At 40.3% G+C, this 25,999-nt stretch overlaps 1 protein-coding gene across 2 annotated transcripts in view; it reads right to left on the minus strand.

Annotated features, from left to right (window-relative positions):
- LOC146810319 (ATP-binding cassette sub-family A member 9-like) overlaps positions 1-25,999 on the minus strand; it is a 1,478,308-nt gene that overhangs the window by 1,169,208 nt on the left and 283,101 nt on the right. For both annotated transcript variants that reach the window (XM_085617315.1, XM_085617314.1), the window contains exons 8-9: positions 25,197-25,385; positions 10,574-10,721 (exon numbers count right to left, since the gene is read on the minus strand). In XM_085617315.1, the coding sequence (XP_085473441.1) occupies positions 10,574-10,721; positions 25,197-25,385 (337 nt within the window). The remainder of the gene's footprint in view (positions 1-10,573; positions 10,722-25,196; positions 25,386-25,999) is intronic.

Raw genomic sequence — 25,999 nt, forward strand, 5'->3', positions numbered from 1 at the left:
AGACTAAATTTGTCATGTGTTTTAATGTGGCCTCCTGACCTCTAAGCTTTCTCAAAGTTGGAAAGACAACAATAAAAAATGTATCTGAATTGCGTTGGGTCATCCTAAAATGGCGGGGTACCATCACCATCAAAACACTCATGCATTCTTAGATGAATTCTTGTGATACAGTCATATTAAAATGTTTTATCTAGTTATTTGAATATGGTCTAGCTTGATAACTATACAAATAAAATATGTAAATGGTTGTAATTAATTGTGAAATAAAATCATGCAAGACAACTGTGGGTCAGCAAACATGCAAGAGCTGCCTTAGACCAACAACTAGAAAATGCTAGTAGGCAGATAGATGTAGCAGATTTTTAAGTAATGTGTGTTTTGATGAAAGAAAAGAAACATGCAAGGTCATGATTTATGATACTTTGTGTCAAAATAAACGTCTAGTCTCAATAACAAGCAGATAATCATATAGTCCATCAAAAACTACAAGTTGTTCCATAATATTACGAAGGGGTTGATCTCGTTAATATTATGAGTGTTCCCGGTGGGATAACGAACAATATATGGAAAGTAATAATTCGCTGGGATGCAAAACTATGTTTCACTCTTACCGGTCACTGTAACGGTCCTACCGTGGTCCATGTTCTTGAAGTTCAATTTATGCAGTAAAGTCTAATGAATATATGAACATGTGTGCATCAGCGATTGGGACGTGTCAGTCTAGAAATTGGAAAGATATAGACTGGTATATTTTCTTCTGCCGTCTTGCATCAGTCAAAGGACATATGTTTCTAATATAACAACACTTAAGGGAAAATATGTGGGTAGGTTCCCATCAGTGCAACAGTTGAAAACTGTCATATTGGGGGGGAGGGGACTACTGGCTATAGAGTAATATCGCAATCGAGCATGGCGTACATATGGCAATGTAATGCCTTTGAAAAAATCTCGGGGCATATTCTCAAGGATTTATTGCCGAGTTATCGGCACTTTATCGCAGCCAAAGTTGCGATAAATATATTGCCCCATTCACACCAGTTTACCTGCCATAGCATCCGCAAAAAACATCGCCACAGATGACACCTGCAACTATCGCTAATGAGATGCAGAGTAGGCGTTCCTGTGCAAAAATCCGTGACAACACCACTCCGCAGCATTCTCAGTGATCAGCCAGATCGGCGATAAGAACACAAAACAGGCGATAAGGTGCGTTAGCAGTAGGAAATTAACACCTGTTCCGACCTGGTGTAAAGTCGGACGACAGCCTGCACCAGAAAAGGGAGCCCAGGCCAGAGCCACACCTGAAGGGTGACAGATGGCATGGAGCCACTGATCATGCAGCTGAGCGCCCCAACAAGGCCACAACACCCACCACCCCAAGGACCCCCCCCGGGCAAAGACATGTGACATCAACTTCATGAAATCATGAGCATAAAAATTCGTCTGATGTCTCACAATCACAACAGGTAACATGCATTTGTTGTCACAAAAATGAGCATCACACATTCACTTTCGAATTACCAAACAAATCATTTTATAAAAAAACCCTCAAAACAACAATTTTGAAGACTCAGGGCATGTCTCCTCGGGGCAATCTTAGGTCACAGCCCTCAAGACATAATTCCAGATAAGAAGGTATGTCATGCGCTCATCAAAGGACAGAGAGAGAGCAAAAGAGAGAGAGACACAGAGAGAGAGAAAGAGAGGGAGAGAGAGAGAAAGAAGGAAAGAGAAGGAGAGAGGGAGAGAGAGAGAAAGACGGAAAGAGAGACAGGGAGAAAGACGGCAACGGCAAGAGAGGAAGAGATAGAAAGACGGAAAAAGAGGGAGAGAGAGAAAGACGGAAAGAGAGGGAGAGCGAGAAAGAGGGAAAGAGAGAGAGAGAGAGGGAGATAGATGGAAAGAGAGGGAGAGAGAGACACAGTGAAAAGAAGAGAGGGATAGGGAGAGAGAGTACAGACACTGCGCACCCAGGCCTCACTGCCCACCTGCTGGCACCGGTGTGTCTCCAACCACATGCCGGTATGCACTGCAGTTCACCAGGTCCCTCATCTGAAACAGATCCCTCATCTGAAACAGAGTCCAGATACATGAATGGCAGAGTACATACAATTGCACCTGCCATCATCGCCTGTCTGCCCCTGCGCACCCAGGCAGCTGCACCCCAGCCCCTCCCTCCGCCCAGCGGTGCATGCCCGCCCCTGCGTATTCAGGCAGCTGCACCCCAGCCCCTCCCGCCGCCTAGCAGTGCATGCCCGCCCCTGCGCAGCCAGGCCTCACTGCTCACTTTCCACCACTGACTTATCTCCCAGAGGGCCCACCACGTGCCGGTGCAAGCCCCAAGGCCGGGGCCCGCGAACATGGCACCCTCCACATTATGCAGCCCCGCTCCGCGGGCCACCAGGTCTGACACTTGAATCTGGGTCTTGATTTCGCTATGGCAGAGGACATATCAGTGCACACGGCACCATCACAGGCTGCACACCCGCTCAGCCCTTTAGGTGCCACTAACTCTGTGACCCGTGAGGCAACGCCACGTGGCGGTAGGCCCGCACTGCCCGCTGGCTCAGCCCTACACTGCGGTCCAGCAGGGCTCACAATGATCGTCACCAGTCCGGACCACTAGGATGGGGCATCATCGCAGGCTGCACACCTGCTCAGCACTTAAGGTGCCCCTAGCTCAGTGCACCGAAAGTCACTGTCCCGTGGCGGTGGGCCTGTGCTGGCCACAATGTATCTGGTGCCACCAAGTCTGTGCCCCGCAAGTCATGGAACCTCTATGATTGAGTATCGTAGTGCGGATGCCAGCATGTCACCTCCGGCCCTGGGGAATGTGATGTCGCAGGGCCCTAGGCCCTCATGCATAAATAATAACCACATGGATACACCCAGAGAGACAGTGGAAATGGCGTTGAGCATGTGCGCCCGGTCCTTTTTATTGGCAGGGTCACATGTCCTGTGACGCGTGTGCTGGATGGGTGTGGTGTGGGTGTAAACCAGCCGTGAGGGAGTGGCTGTGGCATGCTGACAACTAGACCTGTGATCAGAAGATCCCTACAGGGAAGACCTGGGACATGTAGCGTTGTCATCCCCCCCTGGGAGCTTAAGCGGAGTGGGCTGACCTGGCGTATGCCAGTCCAGCATAAGGGTATGAACAATGACCCCGGGGCTCTGGGCTTGGCTCCGTACTGGGCTGGACAGGAAATAACTAATGCGTGTGTCCCTGTTGTTGTGTCGGCACCACCCAAACCGCATTCAGCAATGTGACACCTTGTGACCAGTTGTTCTAGTCTCTGAGTCAGGGCTCCAGCAATGTCAGCCATGGTCCATTAGAGAGCTTAAAGTGGACTTTGGGTGTCCATTAGGGACTGTGAGGGGTCCCTGATGGGACTGAGACACCCACGTATGGCATCTAGTTTGGCTGCCATGCGGTGAACCCCACCCGCACCTGTTCAGCCCGATTTTCCTGGCACCACAACACATGGCCTTGGAAGGCCATGTGTTCTTCGTGGGGGTCCTGGGAGGCAGCGGTGGTGGGTGCTGCCCGCTGTGTGGTCTGTTCATGGGGTGGGGTCTCCACGTAGCAGCTGGGATGCCCTGCTCCTGGAGGCAGGGCCGGCTTTAGGGCGGTGCGACCGGTGCCACCACACCGGGTGCTGGCTTCCTGGGGGCGCCGTGTTTGAAAGTTTATTATGCTTTTAAAGCACCTGCTGCAGCGTTTCTTTCCCCCGGCAATTACCAGGCCTCACATAAATGTCAAGATAACTTGTGTGATTAATTATCTTCCTGGAGAGAGATCAGCAATTTGTACAGTTGAGGTTTTGACTTATGTGAAGTTAGTGCAGAGGGTTAATATGCCTGCTGCAAAGAACGTGTACCAAGTAGAATACAGAGTGCATATAATGTAAACAGATTAGCAGGTTATTGCTTTCAAAAGAGACATCTTTTTGTTACTTGCGAGTTATAACTTAAATGCCTATTATAGTATAGTGAGCTATTAACTTTCATCCTGGAACTGCATGCACACTACAAAGAATACATTATTAGAACATTGATTAATGTTGCAAAAAGGGTTAATTTGGCTCGAAATCAATTCTTATTATTAAAGAAAACTCCCAACTATGCAGTTACATTTTTGCCTCTGAGTTTGTGCTTCTCCACACCAAGCACTCTTAAACTATACTGCCTACCAGTATGGATGACATGTGGCTCCTACACTTTTAGTCCTTTGGCTTATGTAACATTTCCTATACACTGATTAACACACGTATGATTGATTGTCTCTGTGTAATGTGTGTGTGATGCAAAGTGCTCGGACACCCTACACTGGTATGAGTGGCGCTCTAGCTAATTCAATGCATCTGAGAGAGTGTGGTTATGGAGACTTGGGCACTGTTAAAGGGTGCTAGCGAAAGATACCCGTGGTGGTGGAGGTGGTCATTGGGGGGGCGCCAACAAACATTGTCGCACAGGGTGCCACCAGCACTAAAGCCGGCCCTGCCTGGAGGTGGACTGCAGAGGCTCTCCATGAGGTGTTGGAGGGTGTTGGAGTCGAAGGTGTGGTGGTCCTCTTCGTCATCAGAGAAGAGAGGTTCGGGCTGCTCTGCTGGAGTTGTTGATTCTCCCTCTGCAATGTGAAGGGGAGATGCAGTTTAACATTGTGTTCACATGTATGCTTTCGCATTGTACATGTTTATGTACAAACTGCATGACTCTGTACATTTTAGCTGTTTGGGAGGAGCTGCCTATTTGGTGCGGGACAGTGGACATTTCAACAACATCACAGATGTGTGTTTTTACTCATACATTATCTACTCACATTTGCCTGCAATGCCAAATGTGATTGGCCAGTTTCTAAACACATGCGGCACCAGTTGTGTCCTGTGTTCTGTTGTGTATGTATTGCGGTTTGTACCACATCGTTGTCAATGTTGATGTGCTCTGCATGTTATGTGTGTGTGCTGCATTTTGGGGGAGTCGCCCCTGCAGCTCTGATTTTGCTGCCCCTTCTCCCTTACATGCGGTGTGCCTTTGACTTCTGTCCTTGTACAGTGCTGAGATTTTGCATACTTGGGTACATTGGTTTCTTGGTGGAAGTTGGGGGTCTGAGGTAAGGTTTGTCTGCAGATATGCTCTACTTAATTGTGCATGTGTGCCATTGTGCTCATCTCCCCCCATCCCCCCAGTCCCTGGTCATTACTCACCCTGGTGCTGTTGTGTCTGGTCATGTTGAGCAGTGTCCGGTCCCCCTACTCCTGCCACCGTCTCCCCACTGATGACTGTGGACACCGTTTCCTCCATCTAATCCTGGTCCTCCTGTGGTGCTGGACTCCCACCTACAGTCTGCTTGATTTTGCGCTTCACATCATTCCAGCGCCTCTTGACCTCTTCCATTGTATTCTTCAGCACTCCGACTGTATTCACCTTGTCCATGATCGACTGCCATATTCCATTTTTTGTTGCCAATGACACAGTGGAGGTGATGAACAGTAGTTGATGGTGTTCTACCTCCTCCGTTATCAGGATCCTGTTTTCCTGCGGACTGAACAGCGTCTTTCTCTTCTTCTTGTCCTTGCCCTTCCCTGACCCCGAGGTCCCAGGCTGGTCCTCTGGGGGGCTTGTGGGGTTCTGGTTGTCCTCTGTACTTGCTCTGGCAACATCCATTGTGCTTCACTGTTGTTTGGCTTTTGTTTGTATGGTTTTTTTCTACTTTTATGGTGATTTTTCCAGCCTGACGTGTGAATTGCAGGCCTGTCGCTGGTTTTTGCTGATTTTTGTATCGCGATTGGCCTCATCGCAGCTTTTTTTGCATTCGTGTTTCGCATTTTTGAAGCATCATGTTGACTATCGCGGACATTTGACGCATTATCGTGGGCCTATCACATGGTACCGCCGTGTTGTGAATACAACGTTGACACAGCGTTATTTTCCCGCAATAGACTTCGATGAGAAGAGTTGCGTTAAGCTAATTGTGCGGTAATTATCACACGTTCTTGAGAATATCCCCCTCAGAGTAGTCTCATGTACATTAAATGTGAATAGGAAGTGTACTGTCGTATAATCCTAAAATAATTACAAGCATTGCCAACGCCAATAGGTCTGGCCTTGACAAGCCTGTTATTATGTTTTTAAAATTCATCTACTTTACGCAAGCATGTGCAACATGCATGAAAAGCTTATATATACTGCTGTTGGTAATATTTTTTATTTGGTTAATATTTGCTTTGTAACGAACATTTTGTGATTGAACCGATAATGCTGTGACAATGTTTTCTCGCATAGGGCAAATTAGGCCTCGACTCCATCTTGGATTTCGAGTTAGCCAATATTTTTACTTCTCATTGACAAAGCACACCGTAAAATGTGCACTGATGCTTTGTGTTGACATGGTGTTACTGAAGAGCCCTAGAGGAAATTCTTTAGATAAATTGCTGCTTTCCAAGGTCTCTTCCTGCTCACTCACTGTAGGTCTGTTCAATTATAGGTTTACTATTGTTTATTTGACCAGATTTGTGCTAACACATCTGATGGCATTGGGTCAGAAGGGAGTCATTAATATTCATTTTACGGAGATAGTGCTAGGATGGTGGTATCATATGACGTTTTATAATCTGGTCTATTTTCCAGATCTCGCTCCTGTTAAAACTACTTTAAAACATTTCTGAGCTTTATGCTTATGAAATATTATACATGTCAAGTGACTTGATTGTTGTTTTTGCTTTCTGTACAGCACTTCAATATTTTAACATACATTTAAGGTTTAAGCCTTTTTGAGTCAAGACTATTTCTTATTGAATGTTATTTGAAATGCTGTTTTGAACTTCATTCCTTAGGGATACATTTCCTCATCTGTTCTTGTGTACAGCACCGATCGCATCCCTGCTATGTTCGAACATATGAAATTATAAAAAATCTTACCAACATAATTTTATGCAGACATATGTAATAAGTATTAAACGTTGACCCATTGTCTCATGCTATCTGCTGTGCTGAGCAGAAGCAAAATGTGAAAGACACTTAAACAGACCAAAGGAAGATGAGGGATGACAGAAAGCCCCTGCATGTATATCTATATGTAGTCTGAGGCAGCATCTAAAGTTGTCTCTAGGCCAGGCCTTTAAATGTTCACAGAAAGTGAGCCAGTAACGTTCTATATAAAATGGAAGTACCAGGTAGAAGGCAGCATCCAAATGTGCTCTTACCACCTATCACTTAATTAGTCATTCAACATCTAACTATAATTCAGAATAAAGGTGACTCATTATGAAAACCTCCTAAAAACACTTTCCTGTTCAAAACTGTATTCTAAAAATAGTACGACTTTTCAACAAAACATCCAAGTGCAGCATGTCAGTGAGTTCACACAAGAAGACATGATTCATAGAGCTGCCTATCCAGCTTACACACTTTCTCAAGTATCAGTAAAGGAAAAAGAAATGCATGCAGAGGGCCTCTCACCAGGTTTGAGTACTTATTGAGTATTAGACCTAACGTTATCAGCTGTAGTTGCAAATAAAGGGGAAAGTGTCTCAGAGCGTATTTTCACAATGCAGGGTTCCTGTCAGTTACCCTGATTTTGATATGTCACAACAAACAAAGGGCTCACAAGGCCAAGTGTGCATGGGCAGGAAGGTGAGAAGAAAGGTCGCTGGATCCTGCCAGCTGGCTACCCAACTGGAGGCAGGATAGCCACCAGTGCCATGTTGAACAGGTATATGATCTAAAATTGGCTAAAACAAGACCATTTGCTGCACAGAATGGCGGGCTCAATAGAGAGAGCAACTATGACCTGATGAGCTAGTCTCTTATGTCATTTATCTATTCATTTAACAGTTTTATTTCACTCATGGACTGTGAAGTATGTGGGTACTTTATATTATAACAGTGTACATTAAAAAGTGACGAACTAGAAAAGGTGTCAAAAGCACTACACAGACATAAATCTGTAAGATACGACCAGATGCTACAATTAAAGTCTGCTCCATTAAATAGCAAAAAGAGAAGGTGATCAAGGAGAAGGTACTTGGATATAAAAGTAACACATTTAATAGCGCAGACTGATCTTGCAGAACATTCAGGACAGCTAGATATCATCATTTATTGTGGCTTCAAGAGATGTGGTGTAATGCAAAAGACAATATTGCAGTATAGTTGCATTGGTGTGGTAGATAAGTTGGGGTACATATACAGGGGCAGAGAGTTAGATGTTAAACTATGTATAATGAGTTAGGAGTCTGAACAGATGAGTTATGTGATGTTGCCCGAATGATAGTAAGGTGGGTTTGGTTCTGAGATCAGTTGGTAGATAGTTTCATAAGAGAGTTGCGCCTCGTGAGAGAGACTGGTGTTGAACATGCTGTGTTTTTAAGATAGGGCTTTCCAGGAGAAAGTTGGCTCTATTTCTGAAGCCTCTCAGACCCCGCCCTGATAGTTTGATGTTATCTCACATTGCATGTGATCCCAGCTCAGAGCCTGATTTGGTGGACAGGGTAACACAATGTGACAAATGTGACAGAGCCCGCTGTCCACCAAGCCCTTGGTCCTCCTGCTCTATTTTGAGTCAGGCAGATCTCCAGTTTTCCAAAGGTGGTGTTCCTGCTGGCTCTGACACCAGAAATCTTACGTGAAAGCCTGATGGAGTAAGGAACATCGGAGTAAGGGAATCAGACTACCCGTCCAATTTAGAGCGGACTTTCTAATGTTCTTTTTTCTAGCCATAATGAACAGAAAACAAAAATTATCCCCACTCCCTGGTAGGAAACTCACAAGTAGTAGGGACCATTAGCTTTCAAAAATAAACTTCCCCTTTGGGAGTTTGTTTCGAAAAGCAAAAAGGTTTTTTGGGCCACCACCTAAATGCAGATGGTCGCACACTAGACTGTCAGTGTCTTCAGAGGAGCTGCCATGGCAGCTGCTCCTGTGAATGCACAGAGATCAAAACTTGGTGATCCTCTGGCCATTAGGTGAGGAACTTAATGTACACCCGGAAAGACAGGGTAAAGACCGCTAAGGGCTAAATCAGGCCCCCAGTCCTTTGATGCTCATATGTTGTTTATCAATGAAGCAAAATTCAATAAATTGGTTCGAGGCAGTTCTGATGGGGTGCAGAGGTCCACTCTAATGAAATTGTTGTTACTTGGCTATCAATCAATAATAATAATTTATTTGGTCGGATATACAACCATAAACGCTCAGAAAAAAAGACAATTTATATACAGCGAAGTATAAAAACTTAAGGCATATTATTAAATATCAGTTAAAATCATAAAATCTCACATCCCCAGCATAAATTCAAAATACAAATGTGTTTTTCTGAATCAGCAATATAGAATAAAAGAAAAGTAAATGTAGAATTAAACATTAGATCAAAACAAATCATTAGACCTCGTGACGCCAATTTTACTTCATGATGGGTACCTTTTTCTCAGGGATTGAATTAGAAAATTTAAAACAGAGAAACAGATCAATGGGGATTCTAAGCGATGCAAGAAAATCAAGCCTTCAAGATCAGAGTTAAAAGACCTCTCTTTAAAAAGAATCTGGATCTATAGGCTACATAGAGTGGGCAGAATAATATAAAGTGTTTAGTAGTTTGGCAGGAAATCCCGTCACAAAGACAAGGCGGCAAGGAGGAGAACCACAAACCTGTGGTCGGGAACTCCCCTAAATAATGAATCACGTTCATGTGAAAACATGAAAGATAAAATCTATATTGGGTAGTTCTCACAAAAGATGGGCTCCATCCCACAGCAGGTGGAAAGAGCTATATACTGTTGGACAGTGTCACATTATCACGCCAATGGCTTTCTTCATTCTTAGCTTTTTCTTGTGTTCTGAGAACTTCGTCTTAATCTGCACCTTGGTAAGAATGGTAATGTTTCTTGTGTTTACCCACAGATGTGCCAGCCCCAATTCTTGCAAGGATAACTTGACATAATTTAACCATGGAATGGCCTGTGCACACTTTGTTTTAAACAGTCTTCTATATCACGTGTGAATTTCAAATCCAGAGATCACCATATTTTTTGACCCGTAGCATAATAGGAGCTAGCCTCACCAAATCTTCCAGGAAACTTAGTCCCATTTCATGATGTGCGATCAGGCTTGTACCTGATCTAGGAGTCCTGTAGCTCCACATGCTAAGCAACCCACTGTCTTTTGGCTAGGTTCATTTCTCGAAAGGATGTGGCGCTGCACTTCCCCAAATCAGTTTCACTAAGACTAATTGTAAAATAGTTCAGGTGTCACATTTTGGGGTTTTCATGGTGTTCAAATTTTGGTTGAATGGGAATTCTGGACGAAAAATCCGATGATATTAAGTGTCCAAGCAATCCTGTGCGAATCTGATTCTATAAAAATAATCACTGACTGAACATACTGAAAGCAATTTCCAAGCATTAAATAGTTTTTTACTAAACATTGCTATGCTTCGCAAAACCATCAATCAAATCGTGGTCCCAACTCTGCAACCATATTATTTTTATAGCAAGTTCTCTCCACTGTGTACTGTAGATAACCTGATAGAATAGTGCTTTGTACAGTTAAGTAACAGAAGAGAGCAAAAGACACCTACTTGGCAAGACCTTGTCAAAGTATATGGCTAACAGCATGTACGAAATTGTATTCAGCAGTAGGATGAAAAGCACTGCGCTCAGAGGGTATGGATTTTCAGACAGGTTGTTAAACGTTGCACCCTCCTTTTCATTCTCCAAAAACACCACCTAAACCAACAACAATGGCAAGATCTTTAATGTGCATATAAAACATTTGAAGGAAAAACAAAGCTCAAACATTTCCAAAAGACGGCTAAAGGTAGCCACTGTGCAATAAAGCTAATGCATCTGCTTTCATTTCTCTAGCTCTCCTTCTCCTCTGCCATAAAATCCCGATTTGGATGCCAGAAATTGAATCAGGATTACAAATGCTGCACCAGTATCTCACAGACTCAGAAAAATGTAAATGGAGAAAATATGGCATTTCATTTTTTCAGCTCTGAGCAATATAAAACAAACAATCTAACCATGCTTTCTACCACTCGGGCTTGTAGAACCATTACTATGTCAGTGATATGGCGCCTGGGAAAAAAATAACTCTCTGGGGACTCCTAATGTAGTTCTACTGCATCACTTTACCAGAGCACCCGGAATGAGACCTTCACTGTATGGACACGACTTAATAATCAGTAGGTGGAAGTCTCAAAGTTAGTATTATCACACAGACCACCACATAAGTTAGTATTTATCACACAGACCACCTCATTGTCAGTCCTGGGCTGTCTTTTAAGCCCAAACAAATTCTGGGAGCTGCAGTCTTTGTTAGTCCAATTGAACCACTATTGACGTAAGTACAATAATATAGTGCCCTGATGGACCAGAAACATGATATCGTGTTTGTACGGTCTTTGTGAACCTCCAGAACATGATAAAAAATCAGCATAGTTTGCATGTCAGCAGGTGCAAAAAAAGATTGCATAAAATGTCACCTGATATATAATGTATGGTTCTAATTGTTTTCATAGATGATTTATTGCATTTGCGTGCTGTGTCCCATGAGGAAGGGCGTCCTAGGTAACCATAACAATGCCTTCCAACTTTGTGCACACTGTAAGATTGCATGGGCAGCAAGTATCTCAAACTCATAACTGACATAACCAGGGCCAAAGGCTGTTGGTGGCAGAAATGAGCTCTGGAGCCTCATCCCTGAGCCTCAGGAACTGGTTCTTTGTCCCCATCGTGTGAGTGTGGTTATACATCTATGGCTCAAACTTAATTCAGTTCTAACTATGGCCCCACGGTGACTTCGGTGGCTGTGCCCTCTTTCACATCCTAAAAAAATAAGACTAGCCAAACAACAATATGTACCTGCAATTCAAAGCTGAGAATTATGTTAACATTACATACTTTGAAAAAGTGTTCGAAAGGGGGGCGTGGTCTGGCCACGTAGGAAGATGGCCGCCTAGTTGAAGAGCTCAGCTCCGGGACGGCACCCATATGGAGACAGCATTATTTACAGCGTCTCCAGGACTGTTGCTGAAGAGTTCCTGAGCAAGCTGAAGTCGGGGCCATGCCTGGGATATGTTTCCGTAGCCCAACAACCTCTTCTTGACCCCTTTTACAAGCTGTGGAATGTCTGAGAGAAAGTGTGCAGGTCAGGCCTTGTGAAGCCTTTGAAGCCCCGGGCCTCGCGCTGTCATCGCGCCCGCTTATCTGACGAGCTTGTGGCATTGACGTGTGAATATTCATGAGGTAGGCGCTCTTCCCGCTCTCAACCTCACAGCGCGCTACCAGTATTTCAGTCAACAACTGCTGGTGGGAGTTTATACATGAAAGTCCTTGGCAATGAAGTTATTTTCAGAGTAAAGCTGGGAGTTTCCACATGCACTGCTCTTGACAAATGACGCTTTTACCACACATTGAATCACCTCAGAGTCATGTCTGCGCTCAGCACCTCTGGACTGCAACATTTTTTTTCCAAATAATTGCTCGTTCATGTGTCACCTATTTGTCTCTGAGACTGTTTTTTTAGCCTTACGTCTTCCTTTCAACAATATACAGACTGCTGGAATTTCTGTGTAAACTGCCTTTGAATAGGAAAAAAGAGCAAAACAAATTTCTTTGTAATTTTAAACCTTATGGCACAACTTGCTTCATGAATGCATAATCGCCACCTCTCAATTTGTTTGTGTTACCTCACAAAATCAGCTGCCTGAGTCAATATACTGGGTTATTTTTAAAAATAAACAACAAAACCCAACAAATATCTATATGTTTCATGTAATCTCAAAACAAGTTGCATAACTAAAAATTCACTTCATTCTTATTGGCAAGCTTGATTCATTCTTCTTTTTTACTGCTTCAAGTATCTGAAATGCCGACTAACAAAAACAAGCCTACTAAGCAGTTACCTTTCGCTGACGCATTAAAACAATCAAGTAATATGTCTGTGAAGAGCTCTGCCTCATCACCACCTGCTCAACCTCTCACTAATTCCAAGGTAATATCAGGTGACACTATGGACCGTCTCTTTCAGGAAATGTCAACCATTAGTAGTCCCTTAACAGAAATGGACATTAACATGTCTTCCCTTGCATTGGAAACCAAATTAATAAGAGCAGATATTGTGCAATTTCATGCTAAAACAGAAGACTTGGATCAACACTTGACTGCTGTTGAAAACAAATTCAACACATTACAAAGCAGAGATCAAGAATTATTATTTCTCCGTAGCAAGCTGGTGGATTTGGAAGATCGCAGCAGGAGAGATAACATCCGTTGTTTGGGCTTTCCAGAGAAAATTGAAGGTCAGAATACTGGAGCCTTCTTGTGTGAAATTATTCCAAAATTGGTTGGTATTCGATTTGAACCCATGCTTGAAATTCAACGTGCACATCATCTTGGCCCTCCGTGTAAGGATCTAAATTCCCACCCAAGACCCCTCACTGCTTGCTTTTTGCGGCATGACCAGGTTCGACAACTACTGACTGCGGCACGTACACAGGGTTCTTATAGTTATGAGGGTCATGAAATTCGTATGGCTGCTGATTTTTCCCGAGAAACTAATGAACAACGAAAAGCATTTTTATCCATTTGGCCTTTGCTGTGAAAAATGGACATTAAATATGGCTTGTTTGATCCAGTCCGTTTTCGTGTTACTAAGAATGGAGAATCAAGAGACTTCTACAATCCAACGAGCTACAGCGCTTCTTGGATGACATGATGCTGCAAGATATGGATATTCAACACACATCTACGCCTCAGACTTCTCAAAGTTCTCAATCTACTCATCACCTTCCAGATGGTGGATGTCGTATCACAGGTGAAGCTCGTCAACGTGGTAGAGAGCTTGAGAGATTGAACTGCACCCAAGAAGATAAAAACTCAGCTTTGCAGACAGTATCTAACTTTACTCAAGATCATCACAGAGACAAATCTCGCTCTTCTCTAAAGTCCGCTTCAGATGGAGAGTAGTCCTTGACAAAGTATCTCTTCTATTGCTAATTACAAGATTTGGCTTAAATCTCTCAGGTTTATACTATACAGGAAGACAAGCATCCTCAACATTCCAGATGAGTATTTTCCGTACTCATTCTGTATTTATTTACTCATTATTGTTAATGGTTTCCAATTCCTATTTGTGTATGCCTTTGATTTGAAACTTATTTAAGCTGTTTCCAATTTTTAATTTGTTTTATTTTATATATATTGTTCATTATTGTACCTCATAGGACTTTTATGTGCTATATCCAATAGATATATTTGTATTTACTCTAAGCATGAATCTGTTTATAATCTACTTTTCTACGTACCTATTACTAATTTTAAGATGGAGTATGGTTCTCAGTAGCGTATTTATTTTTTTATAATTAATAACTATTCTAGTTCATGACTCCCATGTTCATATTTCACATAAAGATCCTATCTTTATATTCAGCAGATGGACATTATCTACACTATTTCTCTCTCTATTTCCTTATTATTGTTGCCAATGTTGAACATAAGAGGTTTATCTGTTTCTTCTATAAACTTTAAGGTCTGAATTTATATATTTTAATAATTATTATATACATATATTAAATTTTCCGCTTAGAATAAATGTTTATTACATTGGCCATTTCATTATTTATTAATGCTGGTATTTATTGGATAATACTCTGTTTACTGTTTCTTTTTTCATATTTATTCAATTGCTAATCTAACTGTCATTTGAATTGTATTTATTTTACTGGTAATCTTTTTTACAACTATGCCTGCTAAATAATATTTATAGTTATGAATACAATCTATTATTTATTTGATCCTTTATGATATATCTAGAATGAAATATTCTTGTTTATATTATTGACTCGTATGTCCCTCTAGAATATTTTCTAGATCTCTTTATTATATTTCCCAGACACGCCCAGGTACATGCTTTATAATGCTTGGTCCTTCCCTTCACAGATCACAATCAGGTATAATTGGGTTCTATAGATCCTAATATTTTCAATAATAATCGGTCCTGGTTTCTACTTAGTACTCCTGGTGGGGGCCTTGCCTGGAGCGGTGTTCTTGTGAACCCAGACCCGTGGTGAAAGTTTTTGATTCTGTAGTACTCTGTACACCAGTTTATTGTAACTTGAACGTATTTCCTATTCTTTCTACACAATACATTCTTTCTTCTTATTGACAAGCAGATTTTAAAACAATTTTTATACTTGTTACTGGAAAACCTTTCCTCCATAACTCATTTTATTCTGTCTACAAAAGATAAACAAAACTTCCAATACTCCTGCAAATATGGTTGTTTCCCATGCCTTGTGTGCAATATCATGGAATGTTCATGGTTTGACGCATTATATTAAGAGGAAAAAAGTTCTCTCATATCTCCAATCCAAAAAGTAGATGTGGCTCTTCTTCAAGAGACACATCTTAACGAACTTGAATCAAAAAAATTGTGTAGAGACTGGGTAGGAAAGGTTTTCCACAGCAGTATCCATAGCAACAGTTCCTCAGACTCAGGTTCTACTCGACAATGTGGTGTGGCAATTCTCATTCAAAAAACCACTCATATCTGTGTGGGATCAGTCTATGCCCGACAGGTTCCAAAAAATAGTTTCTCCTACATCTGAATCATTTGTTGTCAGAGATTGATGCTTCACAATACTTTATAGGGGTGATTGAAATTTGGTAAGAGATCCGATTCTTGATAGGACAGGCCCTCTTGATAAACATAATGCTGCAGACAGGGCCCTCATGAATGACATAATTGATGATAACGGCCTTGTTCATCACTGGCATCTTGCACACCCGGATGACACTGAATACACCTTCACGTCCCTCACTCATGGAACTCTTTCTCGGTTGGACTACTTTTTAATCTCCCAAGGTATAGTCCAATCAGTTCAGGAATCCCATATTTTGGAAGCATCAATATCTGATCACTCTCCAGTCTTATTACAGTTACAAACAGGGCTGACAAGACCAGGCCGCAAACCTTGGAGGATGAATATTCAACGCCACAAAACACCTAAGGGTAAAACACAATTACAGGATCATCTTCACAATTATCTCTCCTTAAATCAAGGTTCCGAGACTTCTGGTAGGACTTTGTGGGCTGCTGCTAAAGCTACCATCCGGGGGCAACGTATGCGGGATGCAGCTCAGGCCAATAGGAAAAATGCTACTCGACAAAAAGAATTAGAACAAGACATTGAGCACTTCATCCCTTTATATACCAAAAAACCCAATTTACAAATTTGTAAATCATTAGAACAAGCCCGTATGGCACTGAACAGTCTCTTCACTTCCAAGGCAGAATATTCTCTACAAAAAATGAAAGGGAGGCATAATGAACAGGGAGAAAAGGCTGGTAGACTCTTAGCAGCACAATTGCGACAATGAGAAGTTGCTATGGCTATCCCAGCCTTCAAATCACTTACAGGTAATATGCTGACTCGCCCTCAGGATATATGTAATGAATTTGCTTCTTACTATAAATCCCTTTATACTCCAGGTACCCAAATAGACCAAGATAAATTGACATCCTTTCTTGCAGAAATTGATTTCCCTTTCCTTTCTGCAGAGGACAGTGCACTTTTAAATACAGAAATCAGTAAAGAGGAAATATCACAAGCTATAGCCAAACTTCCATATAATAAAGCCCCGGGGGAGGATGGATTCTCTGCGGAATTTTATCGTTGGTCAGGCGACAATGTAGTGGATTGTTTACATGCTGCATTCCAAGAAGCTTAACACACATCTTCCCTAGGAAGTCTTTCTAATAAAGCTATAATTGCAGTCCTACCTAAACCGGGGAAAGATCCATTACTCTGTAGCAGTTATCGTCCTATTTCACTTCTCAATTGTGACATAAAAATCCTAGCCAGTATTCTTGACTTTCGCCTTCGTAAAGTTATTCCCTCCTTAATTCATCAAGTGGGATTTATACCTGGACGCTCCTCTCGAAATCAAACCCTTCACGCTGCTAAAGTTCTTCAAGAAGATGCTATAGCATTATCGCTTGATGCCGACAAGGCATTAGATCGAGTAGAATGGACATACCTATTTAAAATCTTTAAACAATTTGGATTAGGAGACCAGTTTATAAATAAGGTACAATTGCTATATGAACAACCCACTGCATCAGTTAACTGTGGAGGTTTCGTTTCTGATCCATTCCCAATCCGTAGAGGAACTCACCAGGGTTGCCCCTTGTTGCCTCTTTTGTTCTTATTGGCTATTGAACCTTTGGCAGCTGCAATATGACAATCACCCTCGATTGCTGGTATTCCTCTTCCGTTGGAAGAATCTAAACTTTATCTCTATGCAGATGACATTCTACTTACCATTACTGACTTATCAAGATCATTACCATCACTACTTCAAATCATAGAGAATGTTTCTTCTTTTTCTGGGTATAAAATTAACTGGGATAAGTGTGAAGAACTTCCTATATCTGATGGCACCTCAAAACATGTGATACAAGGTTACCCCTTCCATTGGCAGTCTTCTCGTTTAAAATATTTAGGTATTCTTGTGAATAAGGTAACAGAAGCCATGGTTCCGGATAATATAAATCCCTTGCTTACCCAACTGCAACGTGGTTTCAATAAGAGGAAAATCTTGGGTTTATCTTTGTGGGGTAGAGTACAAGCTGTGAAAATGGTCACTCTTCCACGATTTCTTTACACTCAAGGAATGCTTCCTCTCCATATTCTGTTATCCACACTACATCTCATAAATTCTAAGATTAAATCCTTTATATGGGGCCCCATCAAACCCTGTTTAGCCTTCAATAAACGTATTGCCCATCATTCCAATGGTGGTCTGAGTCTCCCCTAACACGCCACAATGGGTACATACTGAAAGATGTCTCTTATCCTCTGAATCGGGTCTTTCTGCCTGTTGTAGTCCTTCTTTTATTACAGTTAGTTTATGCCAAGTTTGGTTGCACTACACAAGCAACCTAGCTGTTACCTGTGACGTTTCAATAGAATCCCCATATGGTATTTAACTGACGTCATGAAATGCCTCGCATTCCTTCGCCAGCTGTCCGTGCGTCAGCACACACTTTAGTACTGCCGCTGTGGGCCTTGTTATTGGTAAATTAAATAAACACAATATAATTACTATTGTGTTGTTTCAAGTTATATATATTGTATTCTACTACAAATTGGCGACGAGCAATTTACGGAAAAAGAAATTTGGGCCCACATCGGACTTCAAAGAAATCTACATGCGGTGAATTTCAACGAGGATTACTTAATTCTACAAGGCAAGTTGCTACATTCATGTTAATATTTCTCACTTGCCAGTTTTCTAACCTAAGAATGCATTTTGCATTCAATGTTCTTTATCGTAGTGTTCGAGGGAAGCTTGAGACGGTTGAAATTTGACAGTTGAAGTCTGTCGACGTAACGGCGATCTCAGCTGTAACTGTCAACGGCTGATTCTATTGTTTGACAACGGTATTTTGTGACGCGCATCACGTGATTCGAAGCAATGTGCGTGACTCCATTTTAGATTTGGCTAAATTCATGTAAGTTAACCGTATTTCAGTTATTACTACCAGCAAATTACACACGATTGGATTTTCATGCATATTCAAGGTATTGAAAATATTTTACATTTAAAAACAGTTTGTACTTTAATTAATTCATTCGTTTTTGGAATTCTGAAGAATTATTTCAAACTTATTAAAAAGTAAACATCTATATTTTGAAACACAGTTCATGTTTGACGATTTCTAAAAAAAAATTTTTAAAACTGCAAATTATTTTTATTTCATCAGCCAACTTCAAGAATTGCGTTAAAAATAAAAATTGAGGACGCCTTGTGTGAAATTGACAGCATGTCTCAAAATTCTAACATAAATGCACCTGTTGCATTTTTGGCTGAACCAGGAAAACCATCTATGAAGTGGAAGAACTGGCTACGTGCATTCGAAAACTATTTAGTTGCAATAGATGGTAAAAAATACGAGCCTGAAAGTAAAAAAGCTATTATGTTTGGGTTACTTGGTACTGCTGGTCAAGAAATATTTGATAGCTTACCTGAATACGAAGTACAACCTGGACAATTCATACCTTTAGATGAATTTCAGGAAGCAGTAAAGAGGTTAGAAAAGCAATTTGGTGAGGAACCAAATATTATGGTAGGCAGGCACCGTTTTACAATGCGCAAGCAACAAGAAACTGAGACTGTGGAGGAATACATCGCCAGTCTGAGAGTGTTAGCCACCAAATGTGAATATACTGAAATGGTAGATGTATATATTCGTGATCAGTTTGTTTTCCATTGTTTTGAGAAAAAGATTCAAGAACGACTTTTAGCGTGTAGAAATCCTTCTCTACAGGAAGTAATAGATATTGCTAAAGGTATAGAACGTTCTTTAGAAAGTACAAAGGAACTTTCAGCAGATAAGAATCCTAATGCAAATGTTTTTTCGATTCAGGATAAAAAGAAAAATTTTGTGAAAAGTATACAGAAAAACAAACAAAGTAATGTTGTAGATACTAAAACATTTGTTTGTTTCAGATGCGGTTCTAAAAACCATATTGCAGATTTTCCAGGATGCCCTGCGATGGGTAAGAAATGTACAAACTGCGGTAAAATTGGGCATTTTGCAGGAGTCTGCAGGAATTTTAGATCTAATTCAACGCAAAATGTAAGAGTAAGTTATGTTGATGAATTTAATGAAGAAATGTGTGCTAACATTGTTTTAACCATTGAAGCAAATGATGGCACAATAAAAGGGCCATTAGGTGTTGCGCATATTGGCGAAGTTGAGATAAACATAATGGCAGATTCAGGTTCTCCTATCACCATTATTTCAGATACTAAATATGAAAACAACTGGTCACATGTGGGATTATTAGTTTCCGATGTAAATCCAAAAGCTTACGGTGATTATGACATAAACATGTTAGGTTATTTTCAAGACTATTTAAGTGTTAAAGGAAGATTAATTTTGACAAAAATTTATGTTGCAGAACGTGGCAAAAATATTGTTGGATGGAAAGACCTAGCAAGGTTAGGTATTATGTTGAAACCTGGTGCAGATGATCCAATTGTTCTTAGTGATGTTTAGGTTGCTTCTGTCCAGTATTCTTGTGTCCCTTCTTCATCTCACAACAGTTTAGAAGCTGTTCTGTGCAAATATAAATCGGTGTTTGAAGACCGCATCGGATGTGTTAAAGGTTACGAGCATTCTATCAAGTTAAAGAAGAATGCGATACCTATCAAACACAAGGTAAGAGCTGTTCCCTTATCCATTAGAAAGGATTTACAAAAATTACTTGATAGATTAGTCAAAGAGGAAGTGATAGAACCAACTGATTCCTCTGAGTGGATTTCCGCTATTGTTATTATTAAGAAAAAGAATGGCGATTTACGCTTATGTGCCGACTTGAGGTCACTAAACAAAAATATTTTGGTTGATTGCCATCCGTTACCGAAAATTCAGGAAATATTAGCATCCACATCTGGTTCTACATATTTTTCATTAATTGATCTCAAATCGGCCTATCATCAGGTGAAGCTTGCTGATGATTCTAAAGATTACACTACATTTGTTACCCCTTTGGGTGCTTTCAGATTTATTAGACTTCCTTTTGGTTTAGCGTCATCTGCAAGTGTTTTCCAGAAACTTATGGAAAGTATTCTCAAAGATGTTAAGGGAGTTGAAAAATTTCAAGATGATGTTTTGATTCATGCCGCTACTGCGGAAGAGCATAACAGCATTCTTGACACAGTTCTGCACAAGTTTAAAGAAAGAGGTATGACTGTCTCTAAAGAAAAGTGTAAATTTTTTCAAAAAGAAATTGAATATTTAGGCCATTTTATCAGTGGTAATGGTATTAGACCAAAGTTGGATCTTGTGAAAGCCATTTCTGAGGCACCTAGACCTGAAGATAAAGATGCTCTACGGTTCTTCTTGGGTCTCAGTGAATATTATTCAAGGTTCATAGAAAGCTATGCGGAGAAAGTAGAACCTTTACGTAGTCTTCTTCGTAAAGGAGAAAAATTTAGTTGGTCAAGCAACCAAGATTCAGCGTTTTCAGTAATCAAACATGCTATTGTAAATGCACCAACTCTACATCCTTATGATCCAGAAGGTAAAAATATAATAACTGTTGATGCTAGTTCAGTAGGCATTGGTGCAATTTTTACTCAAAAAATTAAGAATGCTGTTCACACTGTAGCTTTCATTTCTAGGCGATTGCTTGATTCCGAGCTTCATTATAGCACTATTGAAAGAGAAACTCTAGCCTGTGTTTGGGCAGTTGAAAAACTGAAAATGTATCTTTGGGGCAAAGAGTTTGAATTGGTCACCGACCACAAACCTTTAACTTATATGTTTGATGGTTATGGCAGGGGTAATGGTAAGGCCTCTGCCAGACTGGTTAGACTAATTGCAAGATTGCAAGAGTACAACTTTACCATTAAACACATTCCAGGCAAGGAAAATATCTGTGCAGATTTTTTATCTAGGTTACCTTTAGAATCTTCAGAACCACAAATGGAAGAAGACACTGAATGTGTAGTTGCTTCGGTAGATATTCTTTTGAACTCTGAACAGTCTTGCACTGAGACTGAATGGTTAGAGCTCAGCAGCAGCGATTATGTTTTGAATAAAGTTATGGCATTTGTTAAAGGAAACTGGCCACCTATGAGAAATTTGACTTCAGAGTTTAAAACTTATTGTCAAGTGGAAAATGAACTAAGCATTGTAAATAATTTACTTTTTCGTGGTGATTTGTTGATTCCTCCTACAAAATTGAGGAAAAGGTTAATTGATATAGCACATAGGAGCCATCCTGGCTCAACACTAACTAAGAAAATGTTGAAAATGCATTATTGGTGGCCAGGAATGGATGCAGATGTGGATTTATTGATTGATACTTGTGTAGTTTGCTTGAAATCTGATAAGCACTGGAAGACAAGAGTAAATGAAATGCAATTTGTTTCCATTCCCAACACATCTTGGAGCAAAATAGCAATTGATTTTGCAGGTCCTTTTAATCTTTTAGAACCTGACTGCAGATTCATGATAGTAGTTACTGACTACTACAGCAAGTGAATTTATGTTGAATTTGTTACAGTGATAGACACTAATGCGGTAATCGCATTTCTTGAAAAATGTTTTGCTGTTGAAGGATTACCTTGTATTTTGGTGTCTGACAATGGCAAGCAATTTATCTCAGAAAAGATGTTGTCATTTTTGCAGCACTATAGTATTAAACAGGAAAAGACTCCTTTTTATTCACCAAAATCCAATGGGCAAGTTGAAAGAGTCAATAGATTCTTGAAAGAAGGCATTCAACTTGCAATTGCATCCAAATTTCCAGTGAAAGAATTCATTCAAGAGAAGGTGAATGCGTACAACAACACAACTAATTCAGTTACTGGGTTTTCCCCGTTTTTCCTTATGAGAGGCAGAAAAGGTAAAACATTGCTGACACCTATGTGTATTGAACTTAGGAAAAATCCTACAAGCTTTAAAGAAGTCAATGATGGACTTATAAAAGTCAAAGAAAGAATCCAAGAGCATCAAATCAAATCTAAAGCTTACCATGATAAAATACATAGAGCTATCAACAAAAGCTTTGCAAAATGAGATTGGGTTATTCTTCAAAAACCATCCAAAGTACAAAAAGGAGAATCCAAATTCACAGCTCCATCTGAAGTTATTGAAGTAACTCATAGTTCGGTTCTATTGGACAAATTTGGATGGAGAAGCAAGAGTGATGTGGTTAAACTGAAACCTGGTCAAAGAGAACTCATTGAAGAGTCTTTCAAAAATAACGTAGAATCAGAGAACGATTATCTATGGTTACCTTCAGAGTCTTGTATTGATAATCATAATGTGATGACAAATACAACATGTGTTAATAATTCTTCTGATGCAAATGAGTTTGATAGCAGTGGTTCCTCCTTACCTGTTCACTGTTCACCTGAAAAACATCAGAAATCTGAGTGTGGAGTAGGTAGGCAAAGTCCACAGATTACAGATGAAGTTACTTCAGAAACTAATGTGCCATCAGATGTTGCAAGTTCTAATCAAAATGTATTTGAAGGTACATGTACCACCTCTGGTAGAATGTCATGCATTCCCAACAAGTATAAGGACTATGTTTTGTTTTAACTTATTCATTTTTCTCTGTTATTGGCAAAGGGAGATGTTGTAGTCCTTCTTTTATTACAGTTAGTTTATGCCAAGTTTGGTTGCACTACACAAGCAACCTAGCTGTTACCTGTGACGTTTCAATAGAATCCCCATATGGTATTTAACTGACGTCATGAAATGCCTCGCATTCCTTCGCCAGCTGTCCGTGTGTCAGCACACACTTTACTACTGCCGCTGTGGGCCTTGTTATTGGTAAATTAAATAAACACAATATAATTACTATTGTGTTGTTTCAAGTTATATATATTGTATTCTACTACACTGCCTTATATGGGTCAGGTACCAGCCGTCTTGATCCCCGTAATCCTATGTTATCTGCAATGCGTAAAATTTGGCAAAGGTCACACCATATTTTAGGCTTTAATCCATGTCTGCATGTAAAGGCCCCAATATGGAATACGTATTAAAGGGAAAACTCTCTTCTGGCCTACATGGAAATCAGCGGGTATCCTGACTTTAGATCAGATTCTTCATAATGGAGACCTCAAATCCTTTTCACAATTGGTTGAGGAGTTTAATCTTCCCCTATCACAAAAGGATAACTATTTACAGCTATTTAACTCTCTTCTTAAGGCTTTAGGCTCGAAACCCTAGACACTGCAAATTTCACAAATAACATTTTATCTTCATACTTGGGGGAGGCACAAAGGGGTTATCTCTGGTCTGTACAAAACACTCACAACACAATTATTTTCTCATCCTTTATCTCATGGCCTTCGCTCCAGATGGCAATCACGCCTAGGACTTTCCTATGAAAATGAACAATGGACAACCTTACTGGAAAACTTAGTTAAAGGTGCCCGAGAGGCTCGCTTAAAATTTTGTATATTTAAAATAATTCATGACTGGCACTGGTCTCCGGTAAAATTACATAAAGCAGGCCTATTACCGCATACTAATTGTTGGAGATGTAATGCCTCTGGTTGTGACATTGTGCATATCATATGTAAATGTCCCATGGTGAAACTTTACTGGTTATATATAGGTCGATTTCTGTGTAACACTGTCCCCTGACATTTACCACTCTCACCAGCAACAATTTTACTGCATGATTTACAGGATTCCCCTACCCTTTCCAAACCGCAATGTCGTGTAGTTCACACTGCATTAGCTACTGCTAAAATTTGTATACTAAGACAATGGAAATCCTCATCTCCGCCATCACAAGAGTCTTGGCTTGCATCGATGATCCAAATTGCCTCACATGAGAGAGTCATTTATAACATTCAAAATCAAACTGAATTGTTTTTACAGGTATGGGATCCTTTCCTGCAGGTAAAAGATATATATGTTGCTAACCATACTTCTTAGATCATTTTGTTCATTATATTGTATTGATCTTTGGGTACTGTTAGTTCACTGACTTATGACTATGCTGCATTGTCTTCAATTAGTCAACCTTTTACTATTATATTTATACTTACAACTGGTGTGATTCTATATTCTTTATAATGCATTACCTTATAATATTCCAAATGAATTCTTTTAATTAAATATATAACTTATGTTTAATAGCTTGACATTCTATCATTTTCAGCCTTTATTGATTTGTTGTCAAATTAATGGTTTAATGCTTTAATATTTTATATTCACTATTTAATATTTAATGGTTTGTATTTCCTTTATTTGATATAATATGTTTTGCCCTTAATTTCCTTCTTTTTTCTGCTATTCTATAGATTTTGATACATTTGCTTTTATATTTACAATTATATTCATTATTTTTTCTCTACTATAACGTATTTTAAGATATGCAATGTTTTCATATATTTATTGTACCGTATTTATGAAATGCCAATAAAAAATTATAACACAAAAAAAAAAGAAAAAGTGTTCGAAAGATGATCTTCAGACCTCAATAAATTAAGTATGCTTGAGAAGTGGGTATACTAACAGAAAAGAAATAAACAGCAGGACAATACAGGGCGTTTATGCCAGAATAGACCAGGTACCATGACAAGTTTCAGAGTATGTTTTGGTCCCAGTTATAAAATAATGCAAGCACGGCAGTGCATTGAGAGCGCTCATACCTGAGATAAGCCAGTGGTGAAAGCACAGGGACTGAGAAGAACACTCAAAACCCACATCACGGGTGATGGTAGATCGTCCACCAGAACAATGAGACTCAGGCATCCGAAGGTGAGAGTAACTAAGAACCCAACAATGCTTGTCAGTTTGGGCTTCCTCAGCAGAGAAATAAGCATGAAGCAGAAACACATCTGGGGAATGAGAACAATGCAGTCAGCCACAGAATATGCATATGTGCTGTTACAACATAAGAACACCACAATCACATTCATACAGAAATTCATTACCCTTTTGTTATTACGAGTTCTACTTGTAGGGTCATGACGCTCTTTTACAGAGAGGAGGAATCCTGGGGTCCCTAGCAATCAAGATGCCTAGTCTGCAAGAGAATGTTGGCCTCACATAAGCTTCCATGACTCTTTGTGTAGATACTAGGGAAGAGACCAAAGTTAGCACAGGGGAGGTGAGTGGAGCAAATCTAGTTAGAGTACAGCACAGTTATCACAGCTGCAATAAAGAATGACTGTTCAGATAAGATTGTTGTAGGATATCTGCCTTTTATGCGTAGTCACTCCAGATTTTTCACTTTCTTTGGGCCATACTTTTGCTGAACTTAGAACCCTGCACACTGTTCCACCTGCTAAACAGGAGTAATGTGCTGGTGCTCCTCCTTAAACGTGTTGAACTTAGCTGAAACTTCCCTGATTGGTGCAATTAGCTTTTCAATAATGCCATAGTATATGCTGCAGAATTTCACCCCTTGCATGGAAAGTTAAATACCACCTATGGACTGCAGCACTTATTG

The sequence above is a fragment of the Triturus cristatus genome, chromosome 7, assembly GCF_964204655.1.
Source record: "Triturus cristatus chromosome 7, aTriCri1.1, whole genome shotgun sequence".
NCBI classification, from domain to species: Eukaryota; Metazoa; Chordata; class Amphibia; order Caudata; family Salamandridae; genus Triturus; species Triturus cristatus.